This window comes from Tachysurus vachellii, chromosome 3 (genome assembly GCF_030014155.1).
Source record: "Tachysurus vachellii isolate PV-2020 chromosome 3, HZAU_Pvac_v1, whole genome shotgun sequence".
NCBI lineage: Eukaryota > Metazoa > Chordata > Actinopteri > Siluriformes > Bagridae > Tachysurus > Tachysurus vachellii.
This window is the reverse complement of record NC_083462.1, coordinates 3,635,241-3,650,934: the sequence shown is the minus strand read 5'-3', so window position 1 is coordinate 3,650,934 and position 15,694 is coordinate 3,635,241. Positions and strand designations below refer to the sequence as shown.

The 15,694-nt window shown below is 36.9% G+C and overlaps 1 protein-coding gene across 5 annotated transcripts in view; it reads right to left on the bottom strand.

The window, feature by feature from the left end:
• Positions 1-3,022: 3,022 nt before the first annotated feature.
• Positions 3,023-15,694, bottom strand: part of LOC132842595 (RNA binding protein fox-1 homolog 3-like) — a 188,178-nt gene continuing 175,506 nt past the window's right edge. For 4 of the 5 annotated variants that reach the window (XM_060865337.1, XM_060865338.1, XM_060865341.1 and 1 more), the window contains 2 exons: positions 15,255-15,333; positions 10,404-10,634 (listed from right to left, as the gene is read on the bottom strand). In XM_060865337.1, coding sequence (XP_060721320.1) covers positions 10,590-10,634; positions 15,255-15,333 — 124 coding nt within the window. In that variant the 3' untranslated portion in view covers positions 10,404-10,589. Of the gene's footprint in view, positions 5,187-10,403; positions 10,635-15,254; positions 15,334-15,694 lie in introns of those variants that run through there. The other variant, XM_060865339.1, reaches the window with a different exon arrangement.

Sequence of the window (15,694 nt, the reverse complement as noted above, 5' to 3'; positions counted from 1 at the left end):
ACAGGCTCCCCGTGACCCGAGGTAGTTCGGATAAGTGGTAGAAAATGAATGAATGAATGAATGAATGAATGAACATGTGAGTCACTGAATTGTCTGGTGTATGAAGATTAGCTTTATTAACAGCCTACTTTCATTCTTAATAGGAGCAAGTCAACGTGGCTGTACTTGTGTTAAAAACTTATTATTTTTTTCTGTAATATGTAGTAAATTTATTCGAACGTTTAAACTGTAAAACAAGGCTAATGAAAGGAACACAATTAATTGAAAATACATGTAATGCCACATCTTGGTGACATCTGCTGGACACAGTGTGTCATTTTACTCCAAAACTGTAAAATTTCCATTCAATGAAAACCGTTAATATTATATAATAGACAAACCATATTTTTTTTATTTTTTTTAGAATATCTCCTTCAGGTATACGTAGCTCTTCTTATCTGTGTAAGACAAGCGTGATTTGTGAATTAAATATAAATTTGTTGGCTGAGGTGTCATTTCCTTTTCCTGGCAGCAGAGGGCGCTCCTGAGTTCTTCGTTGTTTACAGGATCTAAATCCTTGTCGATTAAATTGATGGATATTTGCTATGATTTTGCACGTATTGTTGGCTATACCACGTGATTAAGAGATTCTCTTAAGTCTCTAACATCTTAAAAAAAAACGCTTAATAGAAACATATTCTTTTTTCAAATGTCAGACAATTTGACAAATAAAGAAAACAAATCCAGATTAAAGTCCTTTCAAACTACAAAATATGAAACCTTATAAAATCACACATTATTCATGTATAAAGTATTAAAGATAATATCACACATGAGCAGTAAGTAGACAAGCTTATTTAATAATAATAATAATAATAATAATAATAATAATAATAATAATATGCATCTTAATAAATAGACATCTTTATGTTACATAAAGAAGAAGAACACAAAGTTTAGAGACCAGAGGCAAAAAAACAAGGATGGAAAGACGCTGAAAATAAAAACAAAAGAAATATTACATTTCAATATATAGCAATTTACATTTTTCATATTTTAAAATTGTTTATTTAACACGAACATTTACAAAAGATTGACTTTTTTCTTTTTTTATAAATCCTTATAAATAAACTTTAGCTTTAGAAAGAGAAAAGGAGTGTTATTTACAGAATTTACGAGAAATACAAAAGAACAGACTGTACACTGAAGAACCAGAAGGAAAATCATTCTCTCTCTCTCTCTCTCTCTCTCTCTATCTCTCTCTCTCTCTCTCTCTCTCTCTCTCTCTCTCTCTCTCTCTCTCTCTCTCTCTCTCTCTATCCCTCTCTCTCTTTCTCAGTGTCTTTCTCTCTCTCTCTCTCTCTCTCTCTCTCTCTCTCTCTCTGTCTCTCTCTCTCTCTTCCTCTCTCTCTCTTTCTCGGTGTCTTTCTCTCTCTCTCTCCCTCTCTCTCTCTGTCTCTCTCTCTCTCTCTCTCTCTCTCTCTCTCTCTCTCTCTCTCTCTCTCTCTCAGTGTGTGTCTCTCTCCCTCTCTCTTTTTCTCTCTGTCTCTCTCTCTCAGTCTCTCTCTCTCAGTCTCTCTCTCTCTCTCTCTCTCTCTCTCTCTCTCTCTCTCTATCTCTCAGTCTCTCTCTCTCTCTCTCTCTCTCTCTCTCTCTCTCTCTCTCTCAGTCTCTCTCTCTCTCTCTCTCTCTCTCTCTCTCTCTCTCTCTCTCTCTCTCTCTCTCTCTCTCTCAGATTATATGCTGATCTGAACATGGACACTCACTAAAGGGGATTTTAAATTCTGGATAAATATTAAACACTCTTTTTAGTTCATATACAGAGAGTTTGAATATGAATATAGAATTGAGTCAGAAATTAAGCCACATTGTTCATTTTACCACAATTATTCCCACGCAGTTCTATATGTTAGCGATCTGGAAAAAAAAAAACCTTCAGACCGAAAGACTGATGTTTCTGTTTCTTTACATTATAACCTCATGTACTGCTGAAAATAACAACATTACTGACGTTACAGTACAGAAAAGTTACCATATCAAATAAATAATAAATAATAAGCAAAAATCAATGATTAATGATCACACCTGTACGAACAAACCCGTGATTTCCAGCTGTATGAATTAATCACCACCTTCTGATTCATCACAATCAGCTCTTTACGTGAACATTGCTAATCATTTTATAGCAAACAAACAAACAAGCAAACAATAAAAAAAACATGACTTTTTGTTTGCTTCTCAGATTCATGACGTGTTTTTTTGCAGAACAAAAACAGAAACTGTCGACGTTTGATTTAACTAAACCAATAAAGGTTTAAACTTGAGAATTCACTGAAGGAAGCATGATCAACATTGACTGTTCTATATGTTCATTTTTTCTGCTATGTGTATATTTATTTACTCTAAACGACAATATCTATGTCAATGTTCAGGAAAAAATACAAAACAATATACATATATATATGTGTGTGTATATGTATGTACTGTATATGGTCTAATTTAATCGGAATGTAATTAGAATTTACATCTGAATAATTGTTAGATATAAAGAGTAAAAGGGTCAGTGAACCAGGCATATATTACATTTATACTTATTACACTACAGCTGATCTCTCTCTCTCTCTCTCTCTCTCTCTCTCTCTCTCTCTCTCTCTCTCTCTCTCTCTGAGATACAGTGTGTTTATACGTATATGAAAATGTACATGAATGAGATATGGAGGGTATTACAATGTACACACCTTTTCACACTCACTCACACACACACACACACACACACACACACACACACACACACACACACACACACACACACACACACACACACACAGCAAATGTTAACATATTCCACATTCAAAGAGTCAAAACACACAAATGTCAGTTTTCAAAAAAAATCCTCTAATCTAATTTTTAACAGTTAATCTCCCCACTCCTTCCACCCCACCCCCCACCCCCCAACATTAACATCTATCAAACCCCCCATAAATGCTTTAATACAATTTATTTTGGATAAAAATGACAAAATGTCATAACAGTCAGTCGTGGAACGTTACTGCGTGGAAGCATTGTATAGATGAGATTTTAAACTTTTACATTCTACTTAATAAAAGTCCTTAGTAGCAATAGATAGAATAATATTAATAATAATAACAATATTAAAATCAGGGCTTGTTCGTATCATTGAAAGACATTATAGCTATGTTGTAGCTTAGCTTCTTGCTGGAAGTACCTGGGTTGTTGAACGAGAGAGTAAACAGCGACAGCAGCAGAATAAAGTCTCATCACTTCAGAAGATTACAGTGTCGATGAAGAACACTATCCAGTTCTGTGGTCCAGCACTGTTTTTAACACACTTTCATCTCGTTCCCCTCACAAATCAGACTGTGTATCATTAACGTCACACTGAGGTGTGTATCCTGTGTTTAAGTTCCTTACACAGATGACAAGGAGTCGTGTGGCACATTAAGGAATTTGAGGCTTTTTCTTATTTACATATTTATGACTTTATTTAATTAATCATCATATCTGAACGTCAAGTCTAAATCTGGGTTATTTTTTTGCTTAGTTATGAGGCTAGCGTGTTATCCCGCCCTCTGGCTCTTCACTATCACATGACAGGCTACAACAGGATGGAAGGCGAACATATGACACCTCCAACCACACCTCCATGGTTCCTCCATACACACCTCCATGGTTCCTCCATACACACCTCCATTGTTCCTCCAAGACACATAAAACCAGTCATGCTAATGCTCAGGGCAGCTGAACCACAGAAGAACCAGCCATCTGCCCTTTTCAACACACATGAGCTCACATAAGAGCCTGATTGGCAATTGTCCATGTGATTGAGTGCATTCATCTCACATGATTTGTCTGGTGTGTGTTATTTCACTTTTATTTACAGCAATTTGCCAACAAACACAATGTATAATTTAATGAGTGACACGTCACATGTTTTATCTGTTTAGAGTAAGATTTAACTTTGTGGAATGGTCAAGAGACTGTGAGCTAATAATCCAAACTCCTCCTGCTGTAAATGTTAAATAAATTTCTCAACCAAAAAAACTAGGATTAGAAGATTTATTTATTTAACAACAACCTGCTTTTATATGCATTCATAATTAGTCTTAGATTATGTGCAGTGTTGCTGTACATGTCCCTATGAATGAGCAGTTGGTATAGAAACTTAAACATATTGGATTATATAGAGGACGGGGAAGTCGGCAAGTGTGTGTTAAACAGTGCTGGATCCCAGAGTGAGTTCTGTAGTCCTCTAAGATTTTCCACAGGAGGTTAGAAAACAGGAAGAGAGTCATGACATCAGCAACATGAAGTTCAGGATCTTCGATCATTGAAAAGAAGGAAGAAGAAGAAGGAGGAGGAGGAGGAGGAGGAGGAGGAGATGTGACCCAGCAGGAAATGCCCATCCATGTTGAAGAAAAAGGATCAGTTAAGAAACTCCATACCGTAAGGATATCTCCATACAGATGTCCTCCTCACTCTGTGGAAATGCTCACTGGAAAGAGTTCCAGAGAGAATGCCAGGACGCTCCACAAATCCACGTTGATTCAGCTTCTGGTTGTGCGTGTTTTTTCTCTAAACACTGTCGAAGCAGAACTAGAAGGACTTTGAGAATATTTTTGAGGATTTCTCTGATCAGTGTAACAGAAAAAAGGGCATTGCATCCAGGACGTGCTATAGGAATAAAAGCACAGAAGAGAGTGACATCACAGCACAGGAAATGGACTGATCAAAAGTCCTGGAACAGGACCTGGAAATTATTATTATTATTATTATTATTATTATTATTATTATTATTATTATTATTATTATTATTCACATGAGATCTTTGCTGTGAGTCTGATCCATGATCACGTGGATGCTGTGGGCAGAGACAAACGCTCTCCCTTGTTCTCTCCTGACGTCGTCACTATTTATTAGTGTATATATATATACATGGATATTTATATCTCTTAAACACATTTTTCTGCATCAACAAAAATATAGAAAAATAAAACGCTTCATGAAAACGGGCTCTGTCCTCTCTTTCTGCTTTTTCATCTTCATCTTTTTTTTTTTTTTTTTGCTCTGTTTTTTTTTTCACACCCATCTGCTTTTCGGTCATTCTGGTCTCTTGTTTCTCATCATGTCTGGTTGTTGCTCTCTGATGCTCTGCTCTCCTCCTGTCTTTCTCTCTCTCCGCAATATTACTGAAAAATAAAATACACATCAGGTGAAGCTGAGAATCTGTTTTTAACTTCTTATAATATCTGATCAAAACTTTAAATGAGGAATATCTCTAATTGTGCATTAGCTAAAAACAATGTGCTAGTCTCAGGAGCTGTGATGAAATAAATTATGATAAAAAAACAAATCTCTCAAAGCATAACAGCTCACTGACTGTTTCCTCGTGAGAGGAAATGAAGATAAGATAATTAAAGAAAAAAGAAAGAAATAGAGCTAGATTAGAAAGAGACCCAGGAAGAAATTTAACAAATAATTAACTAAGGTAAATAAAAATTAAAAACTAGAGAAATAAGAAAAAATAAAGAAACAAATGAAATGTTTCATTTGTTTATAAAGCAATTTTCTATATCAAAAATGTTTCTTATAAAGTGATTTACTATATAAATTGTTTTTTCTTGTGTAAAGTGTTTTTTTTGTGTAAAGTGATTTACTATATAAATATTTTTTTCTTGTGTAAAGTGTTTTTTTGAATCTAAAGTCATTTTCTTCTAAAGCAATATTTTGTGTGGAGCAAAGATCCTTGTAACTCCTTGTAAGCGTATTCTCAACAGTAATATTTGTAGAAAACAACATTTTAGTGACATTTTGTGTAAAACATTGATTCCTTTAAATAGATATTTTTGTAACACGTGTTCATTTTCAGAACAGATGTTTTTATCTTACTGCTGAATTACACAACATGCCAAAAACCCCTATGTGAAAGCATCATTAATAAAACACTAACACTGTCCTGTTACCTCTTTATTCACACACTAAATCCAACCAGTTTACCTTTATATGAGACATATACGGTAGAAACATCACACACTCTTCAGATTAACAAAATCCATGAGGTTTATACGTAATTTAACATCCATATGATAAGAAAATCAATCACAGCTCTCAGGTAAAAACAAAAGTAGGTGGAATTGTGTTGATATTCAGATCACTGATCGAAAACAAAGGTATATTTTAAACATGACACCAAGATGAAAATCATGTAAATCAGATAAAACAAAAATAGAAGAGAAACAAAAATACTTAAATACCTCCATAATAAGATAAATAGAGACATATAAAAGATTTGTTAATAGACTCAGCAGGATATGCAGCCTGTACACAGAACTCTATATACACATCACAATGGGTTTTTTGCTCGCCTTATTTTTGCTTTTTCAAGAAGGATTTCTTCCAAAAACTTTCTCTGAAGCTTGTATTTATAAATCATAAGAATTCTTTGTGTTTTTTTTCTTTCTTTTTAATTTTAAATTCAATTCGGTTCAATTTAATGTATTTGTACAGCACATTTAATCCTGCACTCTGTCTCAAAGCAGCTTTACAGAAGTAAAGAAACAGAAAAAAATAAAAAAAAATAAAAATAGAATAAAAATAAACAAATACATACATTTAAATTTTAAAATTATTATTATTTTTATTTAAAATACTATATATCTCTAACATGTATCCCTAAATAAGCTGATATCATAACATATTACAAGTGTTAATGAAAAATAGATATTTTTTGGATATCTAAAAATACATAAATATAAATAAATATAACCTTTCTTAAATTCCTACTTCATTTCGAAACATAAATAAATAAATAAATAAATAAGTACAAATTAGAAGAACAATGTAAGTAAGGAAAAAAACAAAAAACAAAAAAAAAACAAAAACAAAACAAAAACCAAGAATGAAACAAACAAATCAAGGCAGTGCAGAAGTTCATAAAGTATTATAAGGTATTATTAGAATTTCTACTCTACACTACTTGCCAAATCCTGTAGAATTCCCAGCTCAAACTGTAATGATTTATAAATGCAGGCTTGTTTAAAAGGTTTTTTCCAGAAGTTTCTTTGATAATAGTGACGTAAACATAAACGTAAACTTTCCCATAGACCCAGAGTTTATACATTTTCTACATAGGAATTGATTAGTAGATACATTATACCTGTGCTGATATGTAGACTTAATAACAGAGTCATATATAGCTGCGAAATATAGATGTATATATACGTAGAGTTTTAATATATACCTGAAAATAATAAGATAAAAACAATCGAAACCCGTTTGCTGGTTCATTGGACAGAAAAACAGTAAAATATACATAATTAAATTAAAGTTTAGAAATGATAAATTATTAAAATAAAACATGAATACAGTTTATTGTCCTTTTTTTTTCATGACTCGAAACATAGCAGCCTTCGTTTGCACAGACGAATAAGAGAAGTGACGTGGTACAGATAAACAGCTGCCTTGAGTTAATACGTGTGCGTGTTAGTGATGTACACTGGAAGTAATAGTGAACTCATAAATAATTCAATAATAAATCATCATGATATTATTAAATAAAATCGCAAAACTGCAGCAATTTCCTCCTTATAAAGTAAACTGTAGACACATCGAACTTTATTTGTTTCCTGATTTATTTCATTTGGAAATCGATCAAATGTATTGACGACGGCGCTGAATCGTGAAAGGTTGATTTAGGAAGTGACGTGTGTTATTTTATTCATCAGAATCTCGGATGTGTTCAGGATCGGTCTAAAGGTGTGGTGTTGGAGATGTAGACGGTGTTTAAACAACAGTGTTGGACTCTATATCTAACTGATGCTCATGTGAGCCCTTTGTTTTGAAAACTGGCAAATAAAATAGTTATGTAAAGCAACAGTGCAGTAAATAACTTGGATAAAAAAAGCTAGATGATAGAAAATATAAATCAGAAAAAAAATAATTGTTATTTACTATTTAAAAAATAATAAAAGAGATCTAAGCAGTGAAGTTAAACTCATTTTGATGTAGTATTTAATATTACTGCTGATTTATACTGACTGATTTGGGTTCCAATATAGCTTCAATGCACCTTCGTTGAACTCCTCTGATCTGAGAACTGCTTTATTTTGAGGTTTTGTGTGACTTTGCTAGATCATTATACGCTACACAGCAGGATTTTACCCAGAATGCACAGACATGCATTTTTATCCCAAAGCAGTCAAACAGTGTTAAAGAGAAAGTGTGTTTGACAGAGGTGTCGAAACTTCCTTTGACTAGCTAGTTATCATGCTATGTGCTTAGCTGAATAACAGTAAGCTGACACACATGTCAGAGACGTGAGAGCAGCAAAAAAAAAAAACAACCACCAAGTGCTACATTGTTCTTGCCATCAGGTTTGTTTAACACAAATACAGCAGGTTTTTACTCAGTGGAAGTCGACGAGGGTGCATTGCGTAACATCTACGTAGCGTACGCTAGTTTATTTTAGTCCAGAACGTCTCCTTCTGCTGCAGAGAGCGTTTGAAGATTTGCTGCTTCACAGACGCAGGATTTTTGCTACACTGAGCACTTCACTGCATTGATTAGCCCGTTAAGATTTAATGCCTAATTAAATCAGGAGTCGAGCGACTTTTGGGAGCCGTGTGTTGTGTGGACTCACATTGATTTGCTTGGTGTGTGTGTGTGTGTGTGTGTGTGTGTGTGTGTGTGTGTTTGTGTGCTTTCCTTGGCAGATGTATAAGAAACCTTTTTAATCAAACCTTAAACTGCATTAGGTCAGCAACACACACACACACACACACACACACACACACTTATGAGGACCCTTAGGCATGTATAAATATATGATCATATACACAGATTGTAAAAATCTGTTCTGCTTCTGCAATAAGACGCACAGACCAAAACTAAACTAAACCTCTTTAGGGGATGTCATTTTCTTCTGTTTGAAATAATAAAACACTCACACACACACACACACACACACACACACACACACACACACACACACACACACACACACACACAGTATAATTACTAAGCCTAACAAACTGCCAGTCAGAAGATTTAAATATGAGAGCGGTTCAGTTTAAATGCTTTAGGTTTTGAAAAGCTCAAAGATTTGGGAATTTGATAGAACATGTTGTATGTTTGTTAATTTTCTGAGGTTTTCACACTGAATCCGAATCCAAGCGACGGTTCCCAGAGCCCCTCAGCATCGGTCTGGTCACCGTGTTATTTACTGTATATATGTTGTTTATTTATTGGTGCTATTACATGCAGTAAAGCTCCTCCCTTCTACTGTCTCCCACTCCGCCTACACTCCTTTACATCCTGGCCAAGTGTTCAGTATCATGCTGCACTTCCTGCTCCACATGACACCTTCCACACGACTGATTCTTCACACAAACTGTACAGTTCTTTTAGTTTCAGGCTGAACAGCAGTGTGAAAACCTCCTCAGTGTATTTCAGACCTCCAGATACTGAATAATGTTGGACTGGCAGTGTAACTGTACATATGTGTGTGTGTGTGTGTGTAGGTGTGTGTGTGTGTGTGTGTGTGTGTGTGTGTGTATGTGTTAATAAATAAACACCGATGCCAAGACGATTTCATCCCAGAATTGGAGACGTTCCAGTTAACGGTTTTAAGATGTGAGTCTGTCAGTTTTCCTGACTTTTCGAGACAAAATGCATAGACGAATCTCTTAATACCCTATTTTTAGTTTTATATAATAAAACATTACAAAAGTGATTATTCTAAACTAAACGCTATAAATGTACTGTTTGTGCATATCTGAATGTTAAAGGCAGGGTTCATGTTGAAATGAAATAAATAAGTTGCTGATGGAAGAGTGAACGGTTTTACGTTGTCAGAAGGTTTTCTGAACGTTACAGACTGCAGGAAATCCTCTTTGTCTTCACAGAACAACGACACGTAGATAAATCATAGGTGAGACGAAGTAATGTAATTATTATTAGTTCAGTAACAGAGCTGAAGAATCACAGATGGTTTCTGAATCTACACTTCATGAGTATGTAAAAAAAAAAAGACTTTATTCTGTTACACTTTCATGAATGTTAGATGAATAAGATTTTCCTTGCTGAGAATTTTCAGTTTTAATCTTTTCCTGAAGATTGAATTTTTTTCATTTCAATTTAATGTTTAATATCATTAATTAATTATTACACATACTTTCATTTTAGTAGATATAGCTGACTGCTTTAAACTTTCTTTAAACATAGTGATGATATACTGTATATATATAGACAAAACTTTTTAAAGACACATAACAAAAGAATAAAAGAGAAACATTATCTTTGTGTTTTGTCCTGAAATGAGAGTTAAGCAGCGGCGGTGAGAGATCAGACCGAGCCGTCAGGAGATAAACAGTAGTGTAAGGGCTGGGTTTGTGTTCAGATGTAAACCAATATAACCAGTGACATCATACTGTGTCCACACACACACACACACAGGAGTAACTCTTGTGTGTTGGGACAGAGAAGGGCATGAGTGTGGTGGTGTGACGAGGCCATCGGGAGCCGGGCGTTTCGGCTGTCGGACACGAGGAGATCGCTCGCTTTAATTTAGCGTGGTCGGTGTGTTTGTCTCAGCTTTAGTAGGGCGTGAAGCGACTGTACGCTCCTCGGCAGAGGCTAGCCTGCAACATCAAAGATGAAAAAAAGAAGGGGCAGTCAGAGAGATGGAGGCGGAGATGCCTTCCCTCTCCTTCCTCACTCCTTTCCTTCCTGCAGAGAGTCAGATCAGGAAGACTGATCCATTCATAGCTACAGTTTACTTTTAAAAGGCTGTGGTGTGTTTCACTATAAGAAGGTGCTTGTGTATTGATTGGACTATTAGTTATATATTTTAATGTCACAAGCACATTTTATTTTGTTTTTTTTGTTGTTGTTTGTTTTTTTTGATGCTGATGCAGAGAGAAACTTCACATACACTCTTATAACCCATTCTTTTTTTAACAGAACTCACATTTCCTGAATTTAATTCTGATTTCCTTTATCTTTGTGTTAAATGTGTTTCGAGTATAGGATCCTGATTGGTCAGAAGGTGTTAGTTGTATTCATTTTCTATAACAGCAGCTCTGAGAGTCGTGCAGCTGCATGGAAATGGATCAAACGTACGACATGCCGATGCTTGTGGTGTAAGAAGAATAAAACACTTTGAGATGCTGCAATAGGAAAAGTTGCTGTTTAGTAGACGCACTGAGAGGAACATTTATAGATGGTGTGTAGAGTTTAACGATGAGTGTGTAGAGTTTAACGATGAGTGTGTAGAGTTTGACGATGAGTGTGTAGAGTTTAACGATGAGCCAGACGGTAACAATGATCACCGTCTCGTCAGAATGGTTCTGTCACTCACTCAGTGTGTAAAGGCTCTTCCCTAATTTGATGATGACGTGAGCTCAGATTGAAGGTGTCCAGAAACATAAGTCACTATAATATCAGCTGTCGAAGTTTCATTTATACAGACTGATACTAAAGCCAGTTTAGATGTAGAAGGATCCCAATGTCGTTTTGTGAAAATATATTCACGTCAAAGTCACTGTTAACATATTATTAAGTCTATTTGCATTAAGTCTATTTATCTATTTAGTCTATGGAAAGTTTTTACACCTTCATTCAACATAATCTGATGAAGGGGTTATCAGAGTCCCACCTGAGAGAGACACGACATTCTGTTTCATTTGTCGAGAGCGAAGCCTACATAAAGCCTGCTGCTGTAATCCAGCTGTAACGCTGGAAAGGTAATTCTCCGTAATCACCTCATAATTATTAGTCACTCTTAATCTAAAGTGGGAGTGAACCGTGAAGCCACACAGATCTTCCTCTCCTTCAGGAAACACTCGTTTCAAAGAGACGTCCTGTTAATATTCTCTTTTAAGTAGGTCTAAAGGTGCCAACCTGACTGCCAGTGGCGTTAACACGTCGTGATCCTCATCAGTCGGAGTTCGGGCTACGCTTCTCTCCACGGGCCACGTCTCAAAACCTTCAAAGGCTCACTTTCCCTAATTGAGAAGAACTTCAAACTTTCATTAGAGTGAAAGAACCAGTTGCTGAACTTTCTTTTCACGCTGGAGAAAAAGATCTTCATGCCCTCGGAGGAGCTAATTACCGAATTACTGTCTTTTTAAATGTGAAGGAGCGCCGCGTTCCCATTCAGAGACGTTAATCAATTATGATGAAAGAATTAGGTGTGTTCTTTCCTTTTGCTCAGGAAATTTCTCCATCTACATCAGCTTCAACCTCTTGCTCACACACACTCTTACACACACACAAGTACAGCCTTGTTTGTGTAAACACTCTTGTGGAAGGAAATTCAGAGGAAGAGAGGAAAGGAAACAAAAATGGCTCCAAGCAAAGTTTTAATTGAGCAAATAAGGAGGATTTGACGAGGAAATGTCATAATTAATGAAAGCTTTTAGCTAGCAGCTGCACTGCGGAACACTTTCCCTGATTCCTAATGCTTGTTAGCATGACGCAATGCTAAAACACGGCTCATTTATTAGGAGGAACGTGCCAATCGGTTCAGTCAATCTACTCCACACTTTTACTCTGATGCAAGTGTTCGTACGTCCCACAGCATGCCGCGGCATGCTCGGCGTTCTTGCTAAGCTCTTGCTAGAGCTCTCCTCACTCTCGGCCCGTTGTTTTCATCTTTGATGTTGTGTTTAATGATCCCTCATCATGCTGCCATTGATTTCAATGCTTTCGAACACGGAGAGCAGCTTACTGCAAACGTAAGGTGCTTCAGCGGAGAGGTTCGATGCTGCACAAGCTAGCTAAAAACAGACACGTGAGATGACAGTCCCTGCGTCCCATCCTCGGAAGACTGCGTTGTTGTTTTTTTTGTTTGTTTTTTGGAAGAAAGCATAACAGCTGTCTTAGATTTATGTCTGAAGTAAGTGTCAAAGTCAAAGCGGTGATTCGGTTCAACTTAAATAGGCAGCTAAATGTTTTTTTTTTTTAGCAAATGATCTGTCCACATGCTTCCTTTCAAATGGAACACAGGTTACAGGGACCACAGCAAGAGAGAGAGAGCGAACGAGCGAGAGAGAGAGAGAGAGAGAGAGAGAGAGTGTGTGTGTGTGTGTGTGAGGTGTGAGATTGTTGGGTTTGTGTTTACCATGTGTATTTTCTCTCAGTATCACTCTGTGTAAGGATTATATGGAATATTTGGATGACTGTGTGTGTGTGTGTGTGTGTGTGTGTGTGTGTGTGTGTGTGTGTGTGTGTGTTTGAAACATCTGCATTCTGCTTTGTGAGTAATTCCATAAAAGAAAGCTCCACTAGAGGGCGTTAGAGACAGCATGACACCCCCACACACATTAAGAGTGAATCAGTACGCTGCTTACAGTACACTGTCTGTTTACACTCGGGTCTCAAATTAAAGTCCACCACCATTCGTATTATAATAGTCTTAGCAACACTGAATACGAGTGTAAAGTCATTTGGATTAGTGAACAGTGTGAACAGGAAATTCAGATTCAGTTTACTTTCCTTCTGATTTCTCACAATACAGCGTTAGTCTCAGTTCTTATTCATCTCAGTTCAGTTGAGTAATAAAGCAAATGCATTAGTGTGAGTTCAGATATGAACTGAACCCGGGTGTGTTTTCCTGCCTGGGTGACTTTCTGAGGTGTCGTGTGAGTGTGTGAGCGAGAAGATCTCGGCCTGACTCCAAACGAGCGCTAGTGAGAAAGTGATTCGACTCTGAACTGCAGGCGTGTTGTCTAGCTGTGAGCTGATAAACCCAACTGTGAGACACATGAAAAATACAATTAAAATAAAAGCCTTTGACCGTTTATGATTTCAGTTCCGCGTACACCATAGACTGGCTGTGCTTGTGCACATACACCATAGACTGGCTGTGCTTGTGCACATACACCATAGACTGGCTGTGCTTGTGCACATACACCATAGACTGGCTGTGCTTGTGCACATACACCATAGACTGGCTGTGCTTGTGCACATACACCATAGACTGGCTGTGCTTGTGCACATACACCATAGACTGGCTGTGCTTGTGCACATACACCATAGACTGGCTGTGCTTGTGCACATACACCATAGACTGGCTGTGCTTGTGCACATACACCATAGACTGGCTGTGCTTGTGCACATATACCATAGACTGGCTGTGCTTGTGCACATACACCATAGACTGGCTGTGCTTGTGCACATACACCATAGACTGGCTGTGCTTGGTTAATTATAAACAAAATGTAAAATAATATATAGTGATTTTACTCTGATCTGGATTCTGGCAAAAGATGTAGAAGTGTGAAAACAACTGTTGGTCATGGACTTTAGGACCCAGTGGTGTGTGTATTGTGTGTGTGTGTGTGTGTGTGTGTATGTGCGCGTTTGTGTGTGTATTCTGTGTGTATATAGTGTCTATTGTGTGTGGGGGGGTATTTTGTGTGAATATTTTGTGTCTATATATTCTGTGTGTGTATAGTGTGTGTAGTCTGTGTGTATAGTGTGTGTATAGTGGGTGTACTCTGTGTGTATAGTGTATGTAGTCTGTGTGTATAGTATGTGTAGTCTGTGTGTATAGTGTGTGTACTCTGTGTGTATAGTGTATGTAGTCTGTGTGTATAGTGTGTGTATAGTGTGTGTACTCTGTGTGTATAGTGTATGTAGTCTGTGTGTATAGTATGTGTAGTCTGTGTGTATAGTGTGTGTACTCTGTGTGTATTGTGTGTACTCTGTGTGTATAGTGTGTGTACTCTGTGTGTATAGTGTGTGTACTCTGTGTGTATAGTGTGTGTACTCTGTGTGTATAGTGTGTGTACTCTGTGTGTATAGTGTGTGTATAGTGTGTGTACTCTGTGTGTATTGTGTGTGTATATAGTGTCCGTATAGTGTGTGTACTCTGTGTCTATAGTGTGTGTAGTCTGTGTGTATAGTGTGTGTATAGTGTGTGTACTCTGTGTGTATAGTGTGTGTATATAGTGTGTGTATAGTGTGTGTACTCTGTGTGTATAGTGTGTGTACTCTGTGTGTATAGTGTGTGTATAGTGTGTGTACTCTGTGTGTATAGTGTGTGTATATAGTGTGTGTATAGTGTGTGTACTCTGTGTGTATAGTGTGTGTATTCTGTGTGTATAGTGTGTGTATATAGTGTGTGTATAGTGTGTGTATATAGTGTGTGTACTCTGTGTGTATAGTGTGTGTATAGTGTGTGTACTCTGTGTGTATAGTGTGTGTGTAGTGTGTGTACTCTGTGTGTAGAGTGTGTGTATAGAGGAGGGACTCACCATTGTGCCGACGCTGTATGTAGCAGCCGGGCTGATCGTGTGAGTGTAGGGATCTGCCGTTGCATAGACTCTACCATAGCTAAATACACACACACACACACACACACACACACACACAGAAAGAAAGAGAAGATTTTACATTTGGGTTCCTCCTAACTTTTAGATTTATTTCTGTTCATCTGTCTGTCTCCATTTCTGTTTCTGTATATATCTGTATATGTCTGTCTGTGTTCCTATCTGTCTGTCTGTCTGTCTGTCTGTCTCTCTGTCTGTCTGTATTCCTGTCTGTCTGTCTGTCTGTCTGTCTGTCTGTATTCCTGTCTGTCTGTCTGTCTGTATTCCTATCTGTCTGTATTCCTTTTTGTCTGTATTCCTGTCTGTTTGTCTGTATTCCTGTCTGTCTGTATTCCTGTCTGTCTGTATTCCTGTCAGTCTGTATT